The sequence below is a fragment of the Artibeus jamaicensis genome, unplaced genomic scaffold (genome assembly GCF_021234435.1).
Source record: "Artibeus jamaicensis isolate MK-2021 breed Jamaican fruit bat unplaced genomic scaffold, CSHL_Jam_final contig_536, whole genome shotgun sequence".
In the NCBI taxonomy this organism is placed as follows: domain Eukaryota; kingdom Metazoa; phylum Chordata; class Mammalia; order Chiroptera; family Phyllostomidae; genus Artibeus; species Artibeus jamaicensis.
Genome location: NW_026521878.1, coordinates 2,225,847 through 2,243,757, shown reverse-complemented (window position 1 = coordinate 2,243,757; position 17,911 = coordinate 2,225,847). Strand labels below are relative to the sequence as shown.

The following is a 17,911-nucleotide window of genomic DNA, read 5'->3' as shown; positions in this document are numbered from 1 at the left end:
CCATCATCCCTGAGGATTAAAAATGTACTGTATTATTTATTATTATTTGACTGAATCATCTAATACTTTTATTATGACTTTATTTTATCTTACATATTGTAACAACTGCTGAAGATGTGATTGTGAGAAAATAAAATAGTTCTGACCCTAATGATCTCATGGTATAGTGAGCAAAGAGTGCATTAATTACATAATCAGATATATGAACATTTACAAGCTATGTTATGAAATAAAAAGGAAGCATAGGAATAAAAGACTGAAGGGAAATATTGCATTCATTTTAGAATTTCTAATATAGTGATGTACTTTGAAGAAATCATAAGAAGCTTGCTAATGAAGTGAAGATGAGTGAAGAGAAATTAACTAGGTGAAAATAGAGCTTTGAGGTAGTGGAAATAGTGTGAGACAAGGAACATTAAAAACCTTGAGAGAAGCCAGTGTGGCTGGAGACTCACAAGGAAATAGAAGCCAGATGAGCATGGAAAATAGGTGCATGCCAGATCATTCAGATCATAAGTAATGGATTTTTTATTTATTTTTTTACTGTTGTTCAAGTATAGTCGTCTCCATTTTCCCCATCCCCAACCCCACCCCCTACCCCTGCCATCCCCACTTCCTACCCATGATCCTAACCCCCTTCAGTTTTGTCTGTGTGTCCTTTATAGTTGTTCTGAAAACCCTTCCCTCTCCCCTCACCCCATTATACCCTCCCACCACCCCTCTAGTTACAGTTAGTTCTTAATTGCAATGTCTGTGGTTATATTTTGCCTGCTTGTTTGTTACACTATAGGTAATGGATTTTAAAGATGATCAAACTTGTTTTTTAAAACAAAGATCTCTCTGTTGAAGTTGGAGAATAAATTAAAAGGTGTGGTTTAGAAGACAAAGGCACTATTGAAGTGAACTATGCTTGAGATCCTAAGTAGATGGACTTAGGCATGGCAGTAGGGATTGAGAGAAGTGAAAATATTTGAAAGGTAATATGAATTGAAATAAAGTAAGATAACAAAATGAGTATGGTGGTGATTGTTGTGATGAGGAAAATTACAATGGGAAGGTATCAAAGGTAATAATTCCTAGGCTTTGGGGCATGTGACTTAATGAATCAGGGAGTTAACCATTGAGGTGGGGAATACTGTATGAGAATAAAGTTGAGGGTGTGGTTGGATGAAAATATCTGTTATGTAATATTTAGGCAATAAGTGGGATATCGAGCATAATTATGGGCATAGTGTTCCTTTATTGAAATGTTAAAAATGAAAAATTTTAAGGAGAAAATAAATAGTTGGTATAATTAATGATGTCTTTATTGATTTGGACAAGAAATAGAGGTCTAAGTGTATTATTTCAAGTTACGAAGGTTTAAAAAAGATTAACTAAAAATAAAATATCCAAAACTAGGAAGAGAAGGGCAACAGTGTCATCTTTTGAAACAGGGGGTTGTGAGATAATACCTTTCTAATCTAGAAGCAGTGATATGAAGACATTATTTAGAATTATGAAGAAAAGTACCAGAGGAACAAAAGATAGACAAGTGCATATGAGAACTGGCCTGGGTTGAGAGAGATGTAATAATTTTCTCCACAAATCCTTCTGTACTCTGTGACTTTTTAAAAAGTAATTTACATCAATTATATTAATAAAATTTTAAGTGAGAAAAAAAGAAATCCAGAAATAAGTAACCTTATTCAAAGACAATTTTTACTGTATTTTGATTAACTAGTTATGTTCCATTTTACATATTTAATTAAAATTCTTACTAGTTTATAAATTATTTAAAAGAGGTTAACCCAAGCCTTAGTCAACATTGTGTCTTCAGTGACTAGTGTAATGATGGCCTAGTGCAAGTTAGACACCTAGTGAACATTTTATGAATTAATCATATTTATTTTCTTTTTCACACAGCATCATTTATTTAAATATTTGATTCAGAGGAGCCCATGAGAGAGTGCAGGAGAAAAAAAGGAATTTAATTTACTCTCTTAAAATTTGAATCACCTGCAAGGAAAAGTAATTTATATACCAAATTTATTATTATCCCTAGCTACTAAAAGTGTGAGTCCATCAGACTGCAAGCAAGGAAAAAGATCTTCTGGTTTGAAATGAATAATACTTATTTTTAGCCAAGATTAAAAAAAAACTTGATTCTTCATAATCTATCTCTATTATTTTTTAATGTTTATCAACACATTTTAAGCATTTAACTTGTTAATAGCCTAAAATATTTTTTTAGTATTTTATTGTTGTTTAATTACAGTTGTCTGTATTTTCCCCCCAACCATTCCCCATGACCCCAGCCAAACCCACCTCCCTCTCTCCATGCCCCTCCCTTGGTTTTGTCCACGTGTCCTTTATAGTAGTTCCTGAATGGATGGAACTGGAGAGCATTATGCTAAGTGAAATAAGCCAGATGGCGAGGGACAAATACCATATTATCTCACCTTTAACTGGAACATAATCAACAAAAGAAAGAAGCCAACAGAACATAACCAGGAACATTGAAATTAAGAACAGCTAATAATAACTGGGGGGGGGGGAACAATGAGAAGAAGGGTTTTCAGGAACTACTATTTTTTGAAACATTGTTAATTTGTAGAATATTTAAAAATTATATAAGTACAAAAAGAAGCTTCTCTTCATCCTCACGTTGCTTACTAGATACTGAAAGAAGTGTTTCTTATACATTAGTCAAGTCAGTAAACTCTACTCATCTGTTAATTAATTCACATTTATATAATAAGTAAAATGACTTTCCTGATTGATATTTGTCTAGTTTATGACTAATGGGGAAATCAGAGCTGAATAAAAGTTTATGCTTAACATTTTGGGAAAGACATTAGAGTGTGGATATACCCTAACTCCTGACTATATCACACTACTCTTTTTTTTAATTGTTGTTCAAGTACAATTGTCTCCATTTTTGCCAACCACTTTCCCCTGCCCCACTCCTTTCCTCTTTTGGCTTTGTCCATGGGTCCTTTATATATGTCTCTTGACTAACCATCCCCTTCTGTCTCCCTCCCCCTTCCCCCCCCCCCGTTAGTGTCAGTTCTTTATTTCAATGTTTCTGGATATATTTTGCTTACCTGTTTGTTTTGTTGATTAGGTTCCACTTATAGGTGACATCATATGGTATTTGTCTTTCACTGGTTAATTTTACTTAGAATAATGCTCTCCAGTTCCATTCATGCTATTATGAAGGGGAGGAGTTCCTTCTTTCTTTCTACTGAGTGTAAATGTGTAAATATACCATAGTTTTTTTATCCAGTCATTTACCGATGGGCACTTAGGTTGCTTCCAGCAGTTGGCTATTGTAAATTGTAACAATCACATTAAATATTGAGAAAAGGACCTGAACAGACACTTCTCCAAGGAGGATATATAGAGAGCCAAGAGGCATATTAAAGAATATACAGCATCACTAGCCATCAGACAGATGCAAATTAAAACCACCATGAGTATATAATATTGAATTTAACAAAACATTAAGAAAGGAAAATACCTAAGGTGATGAATAACTGCATCATAATTTTAGAAAACAATATTATGATAAAATATAGATTTCTACCTAAAAATGAAGTAAAAATTATATTTGATGGCAAATGACAATTATGCAAATCATTATATCCAGGAAATACCATGCCTGGAGTTTATGGTAGAGAACAAAAACTTACAATCACATTTTATTCTTTATAAGTAAAATACTAAAAAAATAAAATACTAAATAGAAATTTAATTCATACAAATACACAAAGTCATCTTACATCTTTTTATTTATATATATATATATATATATATATATATATATATATACCATTATTTAGTAATTCTTTCTAAAAAACAAAGCAAACACATTTATATTGTAATTATTCTTTATTGGGAAAACATTTATTTTATGTTTTAAATAAATCAGAGCTTCCTTATTAAATACCATTTATACAGTTCTATGGCATTTTTCTTTTTTATCTTTGGTATGTCCCATTTTATCCATAATTTTATATGCCCCTTAAAATATTAACATTTAATTGATATTTTAATAAAATATAGTAAAATAAGAATTCATTTTTTTCTTTACCTACCTCATTGCCATTATTAAAAATAAGATATTGAAAACATGCGGTTAGGGAATATAAATACTATATTGAATTATCCAATACGAGTGACACTAACCACAAGTGGCTAAATTCACTATTAAAGTCATTAAAATAGAAATTCCATATTTTAGTCACACCAGCCACATTCCAAGTGTTCAGCAGCTGAATGAAATCAGTGGCTACCACATTGAAAATATACACATAAAACATTTTTTTAAATTTATTTATTTATCTTTAGAGGGGAAGGGAAGGAGAGAGGGAGAGAAATATCAATGTGTGGTTGCCTCTCGTGTATCCCCTGTTGGGAACTGGCCTTCAACCCAGGCATGTGCCCTGACTGGGAATCAAACTGCGATCCTTTGGTTCACAGGCCCACGCTCAACCCACTGAGCTACACCAGCAAGGGCCACATAAAACATTTTCACTATCACAAAAATTCTATTGTACAGAGCATGTAGTTATGCATAAATAATGGAAACAAAAATGACCTTCCATGTCACTCAGTCACCTTTAGAATGTAGTCCTTTGCATATTTATACCATTAATAATTCCCCAGAAATATGTCTATATGTCTTGCTACATTTGTACATAAACAATATGTTGAAAAATATATAGTCAATATAACCAGAGACATTGAAATTAAGAACAAACTGACAGTAACCAGAGAGAACATGGGAGGGGATAATAGAGAGAAAGGGATGAAGGGACTACCGGAACAGCTATAAAGGACATATAGACAAAAACAAGGGGGTGTGGAAACAAGGGAAGGAGGTAGGGATGGCTGGGAGGAGGGAAAGGTGAGGGGAAAAGGCAGAAAATTGTACTTGAACAATAATAAAAGTCAAACGTATTTAATTAAAAATTAAAACATAAATATATGCAATCATATGGGCATTTAATTTCAACAAATAAAAAGTGTTGAACACTTTTATCCACTTCTTATTTCCCTGTAACATCATTCAGTGATTACATAGAATTTCTTTGCACTACTATTTATTTATTTCCTATTATACAACTGCAAATACACGAGGCAAGCATTTTTTAAATATATTTGTGGGCTAAATTCATAGCAGTAGTATGGGCCAGCAGTAGCTGGGTCAAAGGAAAGGTCAATCTAAAATTTAATAGACAGTATCAAATTGCATTAATAAGGTCCATCGATAGTATTTGATCTTGCCTATTAGTCTACTCTTGCTGTCACTGAGTATTGTTAACATTTTAATTAATTTCAATTTGGCTAATAAAAATGACACTTAATTGTTATATTGATTTGCAAGTATCTAATTTTGAGTGAGGTCAATTATCATTTTGCCATATGTGCATTGGCAATTGGATTAGTTATTTATATGAGTTTTTTTGCATTCACTTTTACAATTTGGACTTAGCCAGTGATGCTTATATGCAGCAAAATTTTATTTTATGCATTTGTACTTAGTTTTAACCCTAATGGAATTCACCACCATTTGTAACTTCCAGTGAAATTATTTTTTTTGTATTTCAAATTTCTTACTAGACCTATATCTGGTATTAACAGATGAAATAAGGAATGCATGGTAAGTGTAAAGAAAGGTGGAACAATGAGAGAAGTTGTGAGTAAATGTGTATAATAAACTCATTCAAATATAAATACTTAATAAAAGTTAGAGGGATCATTTGCCTCAAAAGGTGTTAGAATGTACCCCTTAAAATTTCTCTCAGTATTTCAAGTGAAATATAAATAAATTAATACAGGAAAAAAGAAACATGTAAACTGAACATTTTCTTTGTGCTTTAGGCTTAATGCAGTCTTCATCTGGCCATTTAGAAATGTGCAGAAAATGGATTGATCTTAGCATTTTATAAAATTATTGAAACTTTTTTCATGAACATATCATAGAAAGGGAACAATGCAGAAATGACTTTGAACGTTGGGCCATTAAAATGCAAGGTTAGTAAATAACAGCTTAACTCAAAATAATTCACTATGGAAATTATTTTTATTGCCATTCCACTGGGTTTGACTTGATTCTATAGGCCTTGTTTCTTTCCGCAACTAAACAGAAAGTGCTGTTCCACCAGGGAGTAAATGGGAAAATAATTTTCCCCTTTATTATTGCTCTTTGCTTTGGTAGAGAAGAAACATTCATGATAACTGCTTATCAAATGAAATGGATACTGACATATAAGAAAGAAGTAGAGAATCTTTTTTTTATTATGCATCTTGAGGATTGGAGTCAAAGTCTAGCTGTTAATATACTAAAAAAAATACTGATTTCAAAGCGTACAACCTGAGCTTTGTTATTCTCTAGTTTTTCAAATTAGTTGTATATTCAGAATCTTCTTAGTGTTCATATAATGTTTGCATCCTGTATTTATTATAATCACATTAAAATTAGAATGTGCAGACTAAAAGAATACAAAGTAGTAAATGACAAATATATGGTGAAAAGCATACTTAAGTGAAAAAGGTTTATGTAATTAATGTAAAAACAAGGTCATATAATTCAGTTGAAAAATGAGCAAAAATGTAATATAAATAGGCTTTTCACAAAAGAACCGTGTTATTGATGAATTAATAAGCATATGCTTAACACAACATAGATAGAAATATGGTGATCAAAAAGGGATAATATTTTGTACCTATCCCACTGGTCAAACTTAACTCTGATATTATCAAGTGTTAGAAAGATTGCTAGCTGGAATGTCATGTGCATTTTCACTTTTGGTAAGAGTTTGTCATTGTGTAAAGTAGGACATTGAAATGTATTCCTCCCTCAACATATACCATACGGAGATGGTTCCACCAGCACATACATATACACCAGAAAACTATATACATATATACATATATACACATACTCTTTTACACATATATATCACACTTAGTTTTATATATTTATTTATATATACATATATATGTTCATTCATGCATTTATGTATAAATTTATATGTACATATATGTTTGTCTAAATAGCATATTACAAAGGAAGCCCCCAGAACATAATTTGTTTATAAAAATGGTGTATTTACACTTACATGTTTAAATTTCAGTCACCATCAAAGCACTCTCCATTTCATGCAATGCATCTTTCAAGACCTTTTGTCCACTGCTCAAAACACATTTTGAACTCATCATTTTGATGCCTTTTACTGTTTCTGCTGTTTTTTGTTTCACCTCTTCCACATCAAAAAATGTTTCCCTTTTAAGACTTTTTTTCATCTGGGGAAACAAACCAAAAAAGGTTGTTTAGGGAGACATCAGGTGAATAGGGAGGGTGAGGCACCGTGTTTGGTCGTAAATTGCTTGAACACTCAGCATGGTGTGGGCAGGTGCACTCCTAAGTCACCCCATCGTGAAATGGGCAAGTACATTGAAAGCATCTTAAAAAAATTCACTGAAACCAAACACAACCTCTCAAAACAACACTGGCTAGTACACTGATACAGATGGGTTGCTAGAACACTCGTCTAGTGGGGGAAGCCTGTTTTACAAGGGGCCCGCCCTCCAGGAGATAATTCCATTTTTTGGATGTTCCTCCCTCGTATTTTATTTTAGTTGGACTTGAACTTGTAATAGGCATATTAGGCAGTCTGTGATCTCATTTCTTCTTTTGTCATTCAGCATTCTGTTGCTGATTCATTCATATTTGATTTTAGCTGTAGTTCACTTTTGTTCATGACTCTTATAGGATATTTCATTCTTTTAATGTTATTTTCAAGGTTGTATTGTGTTTTATTACTTTCATTAAAACATGTTTGTTACTTATCAGATATTAAAATTTTACTAAATTCTGTATTTTTATTTGCTAAATTTATCATGAACAGATTTATGTCAAATGAAAGTTATGATCAATCTAATTCTATGCACCTAATGTCCTTTAAGATAAAAGAAAACACACAATAACTATTATACTCTATATATATACAATAATTTAATCAAAGATAGAAAATAGAGAACACATAGATATAAAACATAATATTAGTGAGGAATATGCTAGACTATATCAAATCTGTAAAAATAAGATACTGATTAGTTACTGTCTTCTTTTTTTTATTTTGAGGGAATTATTATTGGTAATACTGAACTAATGATGTCATACCAACTTTAAAAGGGCCTTTGATCCAAAAGAAAAAAATTAGTTTCCTTTTCATAAACCAATATTGGTCATTATATATTTTCCCTTTTAAAAAAATTGGAGGAATTGCAAGGTCCTCAGTAGCCATCATCTTGCCTAATCTAGAAATAAAATCATATTACTGACATAAATGCTTGAACTGTATGTAACACATTTTAAAATAGTAACTCTATTATTTAAGTCTAAGAAGCAATACTAATATTTACTTGATGGACTCTCATAACAGAAATGAACTTAATGACTGGCTGCCTGAGAACTCGACTCCATCCATCTTAACTTTTGAGCATTATATTGAATGCATTGCATTAGGCCAGGATGAAAAAACTGATCCAGTAACTCTAATGTGGTATTTTTAGAACTTCCATAATTTTTAAATTCTTTATATATGGTGCATTCTTTAATGCAGTTGTTAAGTGATGAATGTAGCAGCATCACTTAACAGCAAAATATTTGAAATATAAGTAGAAATTATTAAGAGAATTTGAAGAATCGGTAGATTAGCAAAAACTGAACTTCAAAGATATGATTTGTGTACATTTGCAACTTACAGTACCCCTTTCCTTCCTTTTTCAGACAGAGTTTTCTAATTTATTGACTTTTTTGGTGAAAATATATTGGCATTCTTTTCAAAGTCTCTTTGTCTGCCCCCTTTTTCTAAAGTTAATATAATTCAAAGGTCATTAGTTTTTTCTTTCTATTAAAAATGAAGATTGCTTTTTAAATGTTTTAGTGTATGGGCTATGATCCAAATCAATAAACTATTAATAAGGCAGTTCACATTTATTGAGTAATAAACATATATATGAGCCACTCTCCATAGGTTAGTAGTTACAGATTCAATAGTCTTAAACACTACTTGTACCATGACATTTTCTGCATTCCGTTGTTTTACAAAACATTCTAGCATCAATAAGATGCCTGGTGCCAAGAAAAAAATAAGCCCTGTGCTATGTTTATGCTATTTGAATGTTGTGGGTTTTGCAAAGAAGTATTATTTAAGCACTGTACCAAGTAACTAGGCCATTACGAAGCAAGAACATGGAAAAGTAATACATATATATATTTATTTATTTATTTATTTATTTATTTATTTATTTATTTATTTAACTTAAAGTTTCTTGTATATAAACACAATTATGGCTTTGGTTAGAGATGCACAAAAAACCCCACAATCTGTTTGTCTCTTCCCCTTTCCTTTTATTTGAATCCAGACAGAAAAAAAAAAGAGCTCTGTTTCGTATATCATGAACAATTTGGTTTCTTTTCTGTCTTCTATTGATCCTCTTTTCCTCTCTACTCACTGCATAGTAACCATTCTCCTTCTCCCCATCCACATAAGGTCAGCTGGCTTCATGAAACCCTTCCTCATGCTTGTTTCATGATCATGTATAGGCTGTACTGTAAAAGAAACATATTCATAATATATACTTAATCATAGATTTGAAAAAATAATATTTACCTTTATAGAATAAAAAGTACCTTTTGTAAACAATTGTGTCAGGTGTTAATAAATTAATAATTAAATTGGGTACTGAGAGAAGTTATGGCCCAAATAAATTAAACAGAAGAGGGGAGTGTGTGTTTGTGTGTAGGAAGTTTAGTGGCATGGAAGTGGAGAGAACAGGAAAAAAAGACCATAGGGTCCAGTAAGCCCTGCCTTCTTGTTTTCATCATTCTCTAATGGTTAAAATGTGTTTGCTTACACTCTAAGACTGACAAGATTATCCAGCTCAGTTTTCTGGACTAGCAATTTTGGGGGGAGGGAAAATAGATATGCCTATATCTATTTTTTTATCACCAGCTTGTTACAGGTTGTAGAACAATACTCAGCTGAACTACACAGTTCCCGTGCTTCTATCATTTCTCAGTGTTAAGACAACCAAATCTTTCTTGCAAAATTGTGTCAACTTTGGCTCCATCTCTTTTTTTGTTTGTTTGTTTTCTATGTTTGTTTATTTTGTTCTTTAGATTTCGTGTCTTATTCTTCTCCTTTGCTCAGTCCTTTCTCAGCTTTAAGTCATACAAATAAATGTTTTAATTTTTGGCACTTCTGACATTTAAGTTTATGTTTAATGATTTCTTACCATGATCTTCAATGTCTGACATCTTGGACCTCCATCATTATCTTATTTCTTTTTCTAATTATAATGTTACTGACAAGAGTGAATCATTGCAATGGAGCCTCTTAACAGGGGCATCACTGTGACAATGAAAAATGTCAACTGCAGTTCCCAACAGCCTAGAAGAGGAATCATGAAACAGTGATCAATGTTAGGTGAACTGAACATATAATTATATGCATATGAAGTCACATGAATCACTTGAGCTGAAAAGGATAGGGGAGGGTAACCAGGGAGAATTAGAATGATATTCTAGAGAAATGCAATTTGAGTAAGGAACAGGGAGAGGTGAAAGTATTACTACAGTTGAGCAGGTTGAACAAAACCACAAGAAAAAGAAAATATACGCCTCTAAAGAATAAAAGTAATAGTAAACAATACTCATAATAACTGCATTGTTACAGATCCACACTAGCGGAGAATGTTGTTTGAGAGGTTTTGCCCCTCTTATCTGATGAGGATGAATTTACATTGGACATAAACATTCACTGAAAACTCTATGAAACTAATAATGTTTCTCCCAGATATCTCTTAAAGTGCAGGTTTTTATACAAAAAAATTATGTACATCCCTATTGGGTGTCATTAAGAAACTTATAACCATAACACATCTAAAATGTGCATGTGTAAAATTTTCCTCAAAAACTTTTTTTTTCCCAGCTTAGCTTGTCTTAGCAACATCCACCTAGTGCTAAACACTTGCAAACCTATGGACCACTCAGCCTGGTTCTAGGAATTGTAATTCTACTCCCTGTGGCCAAGGGCAAGGGATGACCTTTGGAATGCTAGCCACAGGAGACAAAGCTTGTCTCTGGCTGCCTCAGTTTCCTTTCCCTGCCCCCAAAGCTTGGTCGAAAGTCAATAATGGGTAAGACCCCTCACAGCAGGGGGCAACCTAAGCCAGACAGAACCACTTGGGAAGCCATCATTAAAGGACTAGGGGGGCTGCAACAAAGAGAGAGCAATGGACTCTCCCCCCCCACTTTGTCAAAGCCCCAGTCCCCATGTTCTCTGGGAGAGGTGCTTCCTGGCTCTAATCCCCTTAAACCTGAACACCTGTTGGGGAGAGGTGCAGCCCTTGACTTGCTAGAGCGTGTCCTGGGGAAAAATCTGGCATCACAAAGACTTCCTGATAAACCTGTGAAATTAGCCCTGCTAAGAGTGCTTTCATTCATATGTTAAGGGTTCGAGCAGGAAACCCTAAAACTCTGTTCCTGACAGACTCTGACTCAAACTAAGCCCTCAGCTTTCTTTGAAATGTTATCTATTGTTTGATCCTTGCCACCCTGTATTCCTGTGTATTACAACCCAATAAAAGGCCCTGGAGGAAGGGGCTCAACACCTTTTTCCCCTGAGAAACTGGCCACTGCTCGCAGCCTTTTTTCTCTGGGAAAATGGCCACCTCTCCTCCCCAAGCAGATCACATCATGTCTCAGTCATGTTCACTTTCATCAGTGGCGAACAGGGTGACTTGCAAGGAAAGTCGCCCCCACACAAACCCAGGAGTGGTTTTGTACACATATTTCTCAATATGTCAAGTTTAATCATTAAAATCCCTTTGTCACTTGCATATATCCTCTTCTCTGTACCCTTGCTTCTTCCTCAATATCTTGACATTGTTTACCTGGATTGTCACAAGAGCCTCTTACTGTATCTCATGACCTCAAGATGTCAACAGATTCAATTAATTCTCCACTCATCGGTCAAAGTAACTGTTGTAAATTCAAATCTGATTTTGTTATTTTCTTGGCTTTAAATTTCATGAAAACAGTGATCAATTCTGCTATATTGATGATGGTAATAATGCATATAATCCATGAGCCAGTCCACCATCTCTGCAGGAATCTTTTAAAGCTGCTTGTGTATTTTGTGAAAGTTATTTTCATAATGTTGTCTCTATAATTTTATTTAGCTGGAAAACACTGGGTCATGAAGTTTTCATACACATTACTACAAAATATATGAGTAAGGTACCATTTTGTTGTTTAAATCCAGTATCATCTCTTTCCCCTCCATTCTATGGTAGTTATTGCTTTACCAGAAATTAGCAACTTGCAGCCCCTAGGCAGAATCTGGCCCCCACACATAAATTTAAAAGTATTGAGCTATTATTTAAAAAGCATGAGATTCTAAATTAAAATGATTTCTAGGTTGTCTTGAAAACTTGGAAAAATTAAAATTCTATGTATACTTTTCCTATAAAATAATGGATGTTGAGAGCTGAGGGATCCCTGCCTCTTTTGGGCAGCCTTACTACTCCATGTGTCTCCAGTTTACCCAGGCAGCTTAATTCTTCCAGTACATAGTCAGTCCATTAAGGCATTTGGGTTCTGGGCCCCTGCTCTACTTCAGGCTATCTGGAAACATAGTACTTGCCTTATCTTCTTCCCAATATGGGATAAAGAAGATTCTAGTGGACACTGTTTCTTAACTTTGTAACAGTATCAGTGTCTACCATGGTGCCTGTCATATTGTGAATGTTCAATAAATGAGTTTTAGCTAAACAGAATGATATATACAGAAGAGGTACTGCAAAATCTTCCTAAGCTTATGGAAAGCATGCATTAGTTTCTCAACTTGATCAAATGCCTTGTCTTCCTTGTTTAATTGGTTTAGTTAACCACCTGCATCCTAATTTTTTTCTGTACCTTGTTTGGCTTTAATTGAACATTCCTAGATGGCAGAGTTCATGCATTTTAATGTGCTCGGTACCATGTTCAGTGTCAAAAATGCACAGGGAGGCATCATTGATAAATATTACCAATAAATACATGTAGAGAACATTTCTTCATTCCTTTATTTCAGTAGTGATTAAATATATAGGTAACATAATGGCATTATTAGCTACAGTGAAGTTTCCAAAATCCTAATTTGAAGCCATGTAAAATTGAAACTCAACCAAACCATATTTATTTCTGTAATTAGGGTCAATATAGAGCCAGTGGCTGGTCTATAAGGAATTCCTGTGGCTGATATAAGGAATTAATTTCCAGAAGAAGCCAATGATAACATTAATGGCTTACAGTAGGAGGGACTTGCCTGAGACTTCCAATGTTCCTTGACTAAGCTGCAAGGATGTATTCCTTATATGTGTAATCATCAGCACATCTCTGTAGCACCACTGACTTGCGTAAAACTCTCTAAATTCAGAGACAGTTCAGCAGCTTGGCCCCTAGAAAGGTATTTGGAAAGTTTCCCAGTATGCGAACACTGCATAAGCTGGAAGCAGTATAGTGATAATTAATAAAGTGCCAGACTGGGTAATTGTAGGATCTGTAAAAGATACTAAGACATTGTTACTGGAGGTACAGATGCACCTGTGAACATGTGAAGTTAATTTGTGTGAAGAATATCACATGAGCGTGAATGGGGACTAGAGAGGTGAGATTTTCATTAAATAATTCAGACTTCAGACCAGGAAGTTCTTGTGAGGTGGGGGCAGAGGTTAGAAAGAAAGAAACTCCTGCTGGTGAGATAATGAAGGATTTATGAAAGGAATTACTCCTGTATTCTTTTGTTCTCTGTGCTGTTCTGTGATCTTCAGAAAAGTTTGAGAACTGTGGCATTAGAGTTTTCTAATCCCCATAGGACAGAATGATGGCATTGCCCTCTTAGCTGATTTAAAATAGCAATGAACCACCCCTTACTGTTAACAGTAAGGTTGAGAGAGATGGCCTTGAGTTTTCAATGTGGCCCTAACTTCCTCACTGGCTAATGTCTATCAAGTTTCCATATACAATAAATAAATGAGAGAAAGAAAGAATAAGAATGAGCATACCTACCTCAGAGTGTTGTCATAAGGATTGAGGAATATTGAGAACTATGAAAATCTAAGCAATTCTTAGAGCTCATGATAGATGATACATCAATAGTAGCTCCATTGTTGTTTTTGTCATTTTTATTGTCATTGAAATGAATTTTTGAAAAAAATTAAAAATCATATGAATTATTGCCAGTGATTATTCTGCCCTTCTCCTAAAGTATCTTATACATGGCCTGTACAAGATGGATGTACAGGGTGGGGAAAAGTAGGTTTACAGTTGTTTGTATGGAAAATAATACAATAATGAATAAATAATAATAAAAAAACTGTTTTGCATACACACATCTGTAAATCTACTTTTGCCCCACCCTATATATAGGCAAAATCTCTAAATTTTAGCATTCCATACAATAATATTTTCTCTCAGATCTCTCTACTTTATTGCAAATTTGGCTCAAAAATTAAATTATGTTTTTAACCATAATTCTTTGACCTCCTAACTAGGTGACCTATTCTATTCTATTCTATTCTATTCTATTCTATTCTATTCTATTCTATTCTATTCTATTCTCTACCCAGACTTAGTGCAGACCACACAGATTAAGGACACAATTATTGTTCCCACTTCAGATATCATCTTCAAGTCTTTAGTTCCCAAGTAATCAGCATTTCTTCAGAATTTAGCTACAATTTTGGCAGTTTCCACAATCTTCCTTGAAGTTTGATTATTCACCAGAATAACTCACAGAAAGTGCTACACAGTTGATCCTTGAATAATGGGGAATTAGGGGCGCCAGCCCCTACACAGTAGAAAATTCTTGTGTAATTTCTGACTCTACAGTGGGTCCCTCACATTAGTGGATTCAACCAAGTTGGAGATCAAAAACATAAATTTTAATCCCTAGTTGGGAATCCACAGGTCATAATCTGCAGTTATGATGGCAAAAATATGTTTTTATCCTGGTTGGTTAAATCTGCAGATGTTAAACCCACGGATGTAGGGGGCAGGCTGTATTTATTTGTAAAAACCCATGTATAAGTGGACTGGCACAGTTTGGGTGGTTTTGTTTAAGGGTCAGTTTGTGTCTGTGATTACTGGTTTAAACAGGATACAAATGAAGAGCCAGAGGAAGAGGTAAATGGCGTGATTTCAGAAGGGTCCCAAGTCTCTGTCTCTGTGGAGTTGGGGTGTACCATCCTCCTTGCACATTGAGATGTTTAGAAACAAGGTAGTCTTCAAATCTTATCATTCAGAGTTTTTTAATCACTAGGTTTCATTACCTAGGCATGAATAATTAAATCTCTGGGCAGGTGATTGAACTTCATCTCCGGAACTTCCACCTACCTTGCCCTTCAAAGAGGGCTGAAAGTTCCAATTCTCTGATCAGGGATTTGGATACCCTGATGGCCAGACCCCTCCGGAAGGCATCTAGCCCTCTCCTCACACCCTGCACCCAAAGTCATTCACTAGCATAAACCTAGAATGTTCAAAGGGAATTAGTTATTAGTAACAAAAGGCACTTCTATTGTTCGGGAAATTCCAAGGGCTTTAAGAGCTCTGTGCCCAGAAGCTAGGGGAAAAAAAGGCTAATCTATTTTTTTGTTAATCCACACAAACTTTGCCAAATATATATTAGTCAGAGTTTCTTATCTTCTCCATTGTGTTTTAGGGATTTCTAAGTAAGAAAACATTGGCTTCAACCATTTCTATTCTTCAAGGAGAAAAATCTTGTGAAAACTACATGGATATAAGGTGTACAAAATTATTGTAGATGTATATCTCTGTAAAACTAGATGAAGGAGGTTGCCCAAAATTCATATATACTTTATTTTCTTTGTATTTTTATAGGCTTTTGATGAATCAATTCAATTTGCTTGCCTTTGCTTGAGAAAGAAAGTTAAATATAATCTTCATTGCAAATAAAATTATTTTTCCGCTTTCAATGTATTTCTCCCTCATTTTATTTTCAATTTTTTCTGATATCAGGTCTATCCAATGATAAGATTATAGGGTCAAAATTAATCAGGTATTGTGTTGTTTTACATATAGTTTTATGCATATAACAATTATGTATTTTCGTTTTGTGTTTTAAACTATTTCACTCTCAGAATTTACTTCAAAGAGATTCTGTCTTTAATATAGGTATCTTCTCCAAATATAAATTTACAACCTATAAAAAAAGTACAGTCATAAAATCATCACAGAGTGTCTGTTTATTTTCATTTTGATGAATATGCAAATATAAAAGCATTATGGTTACTTATAAAGTTCAATGAGTTTTTGCTTTTTATTTCTTATAATAGAAATATTAACATAGTTTTAAAGTGATAATGTAGAAAAGATATGGTAGCAATTTTTTTTCTTAATGAAAAATCTAATATTACTTAATTTATATATCTGTCTATATAGTCACACATACATGGGTGTCTGTGCATATTTATTACAATAATGAGCATGTCTATTTAACAGGGTTATGAGAATTCAGATTTAAAAAAATATCATTAATTAATATAATGTCCAAATGCACATTACTCTCTCTGTTGTCAAGCTTTTAAAGATATTTTTGTTTTGTTTTGTTTTGTTTTTAGGTAACATTCAAAGCATCAAGACATTCAGTTTCACCAGATTTGAAATATGTTCTTCTGGCATATGATGTCAAACAGGTAAAGTTATCTTCTTTGTAAACTTTTCTATGTGATAAATTCAGGTGGCAGTTAAGTTTTCCTTAGCTATCTATGCACCTAAAGAAAATTGGGCATATCAATAACCACAGGGTTCACTGATGGCCAGTGCTGTACAAGAGACATTTGTAGGCAATGTCCTTTCTTCCATACGGGGCTCGCAAATAAAGGAGGCAATCTGCCAGGTACTGGTGCCAGTGCAAGTCCACCTCTTTCAGAGGGGACTGTTTCAGGTTAGCAATCTCACTGGGGGATTCTGACATTTTCGGGATAGCTTTAGTCTGTACTTGACTACAGATTTTCTTAATGGCTGGGTCCTGAATAGCAGTGTGGATAGTGGGGAAGGGCTGGTGAGAACATTTATTTAAGTCATGCTGAGTGAGTTCTTTGGTAGTATTTAGGCATAAGCCTCATAGTTGTAGAAAATTCTGAAACTGGGACAAACCAAGAAATTCATACCAAACAAATAAAATATTCTTATTTTAATAGGGTTTCATTATTCTATGTCAGCTCTACAGCACACATACAGCAGTATGTATGGTTATTGAGTATTTTTGTACTCAGATATAATTCACACTGTTAAAAAGCAAAGTGAATGCAGAAAAGCCAGATCAGCAGATTAGTTTCTATGGAAAATGATTGAAATCATTCAGGAAAGTTTTATGTCCTTTAGGACGGACAATAAAAATTTATAGACTTAAGATAGAAAGCCTCATATAATGCATTGAAAGGTTTTGAGCACATCAAACTTCACAGTTCGAAGGACCTTCTGTTTAATGGCTTTAGTCATTCGGAATACACATGTGCTATGTTTTTAGATGAGTTGTTTATGTTTTTTATTTCACATAATTAATTTACACTGAAAAATGTCTGGGAGATTGCAATCAAAGATATTTTTTCTCTAACATACCTTGGCTTTTTATATTAACTTTTGCTGTGTTATCTCTAATGACATTTTAAAAAGTACATGTAATAGTAAGTAAACTACTTGACTTTTGTAAACAAAAATGTTATAGCATCCCCCAATTTTAAAAGTAATATTATTTATCTAAACAATTTAACTTCAAATGAGTGCTATATTAAACTGATAATAAAACTGTAAAAAATCAAGCCTCAGTAGCTACAGTAATTAAGACTA

The 17,911-nt window shown here is 33.6% G+C and overlaps 1 protein-coding gene across 1 annotated transcript in view; it reads left to right on the top strand.

The window, feature by feature from the left end:
* DPP10 (dipeptidyl peptidase like 10) overlaps window positions 1-17,911 on the top strand; it is a 713,494-nt gene that overhangs the window by 336,788 nt on the left and 358,795 nt on the right. Inside the window, exon 5 of the mRNA XM_053669952.1 lies at window positions 16,681-16,755. Coding sequence (XP_053525927.1) covers window positions 16,681-16,755 — 75 coding nt within the window. The remainder of the gene's footprint in view (window positions 1-16,680; window positions 16,756-17,911) is intronic.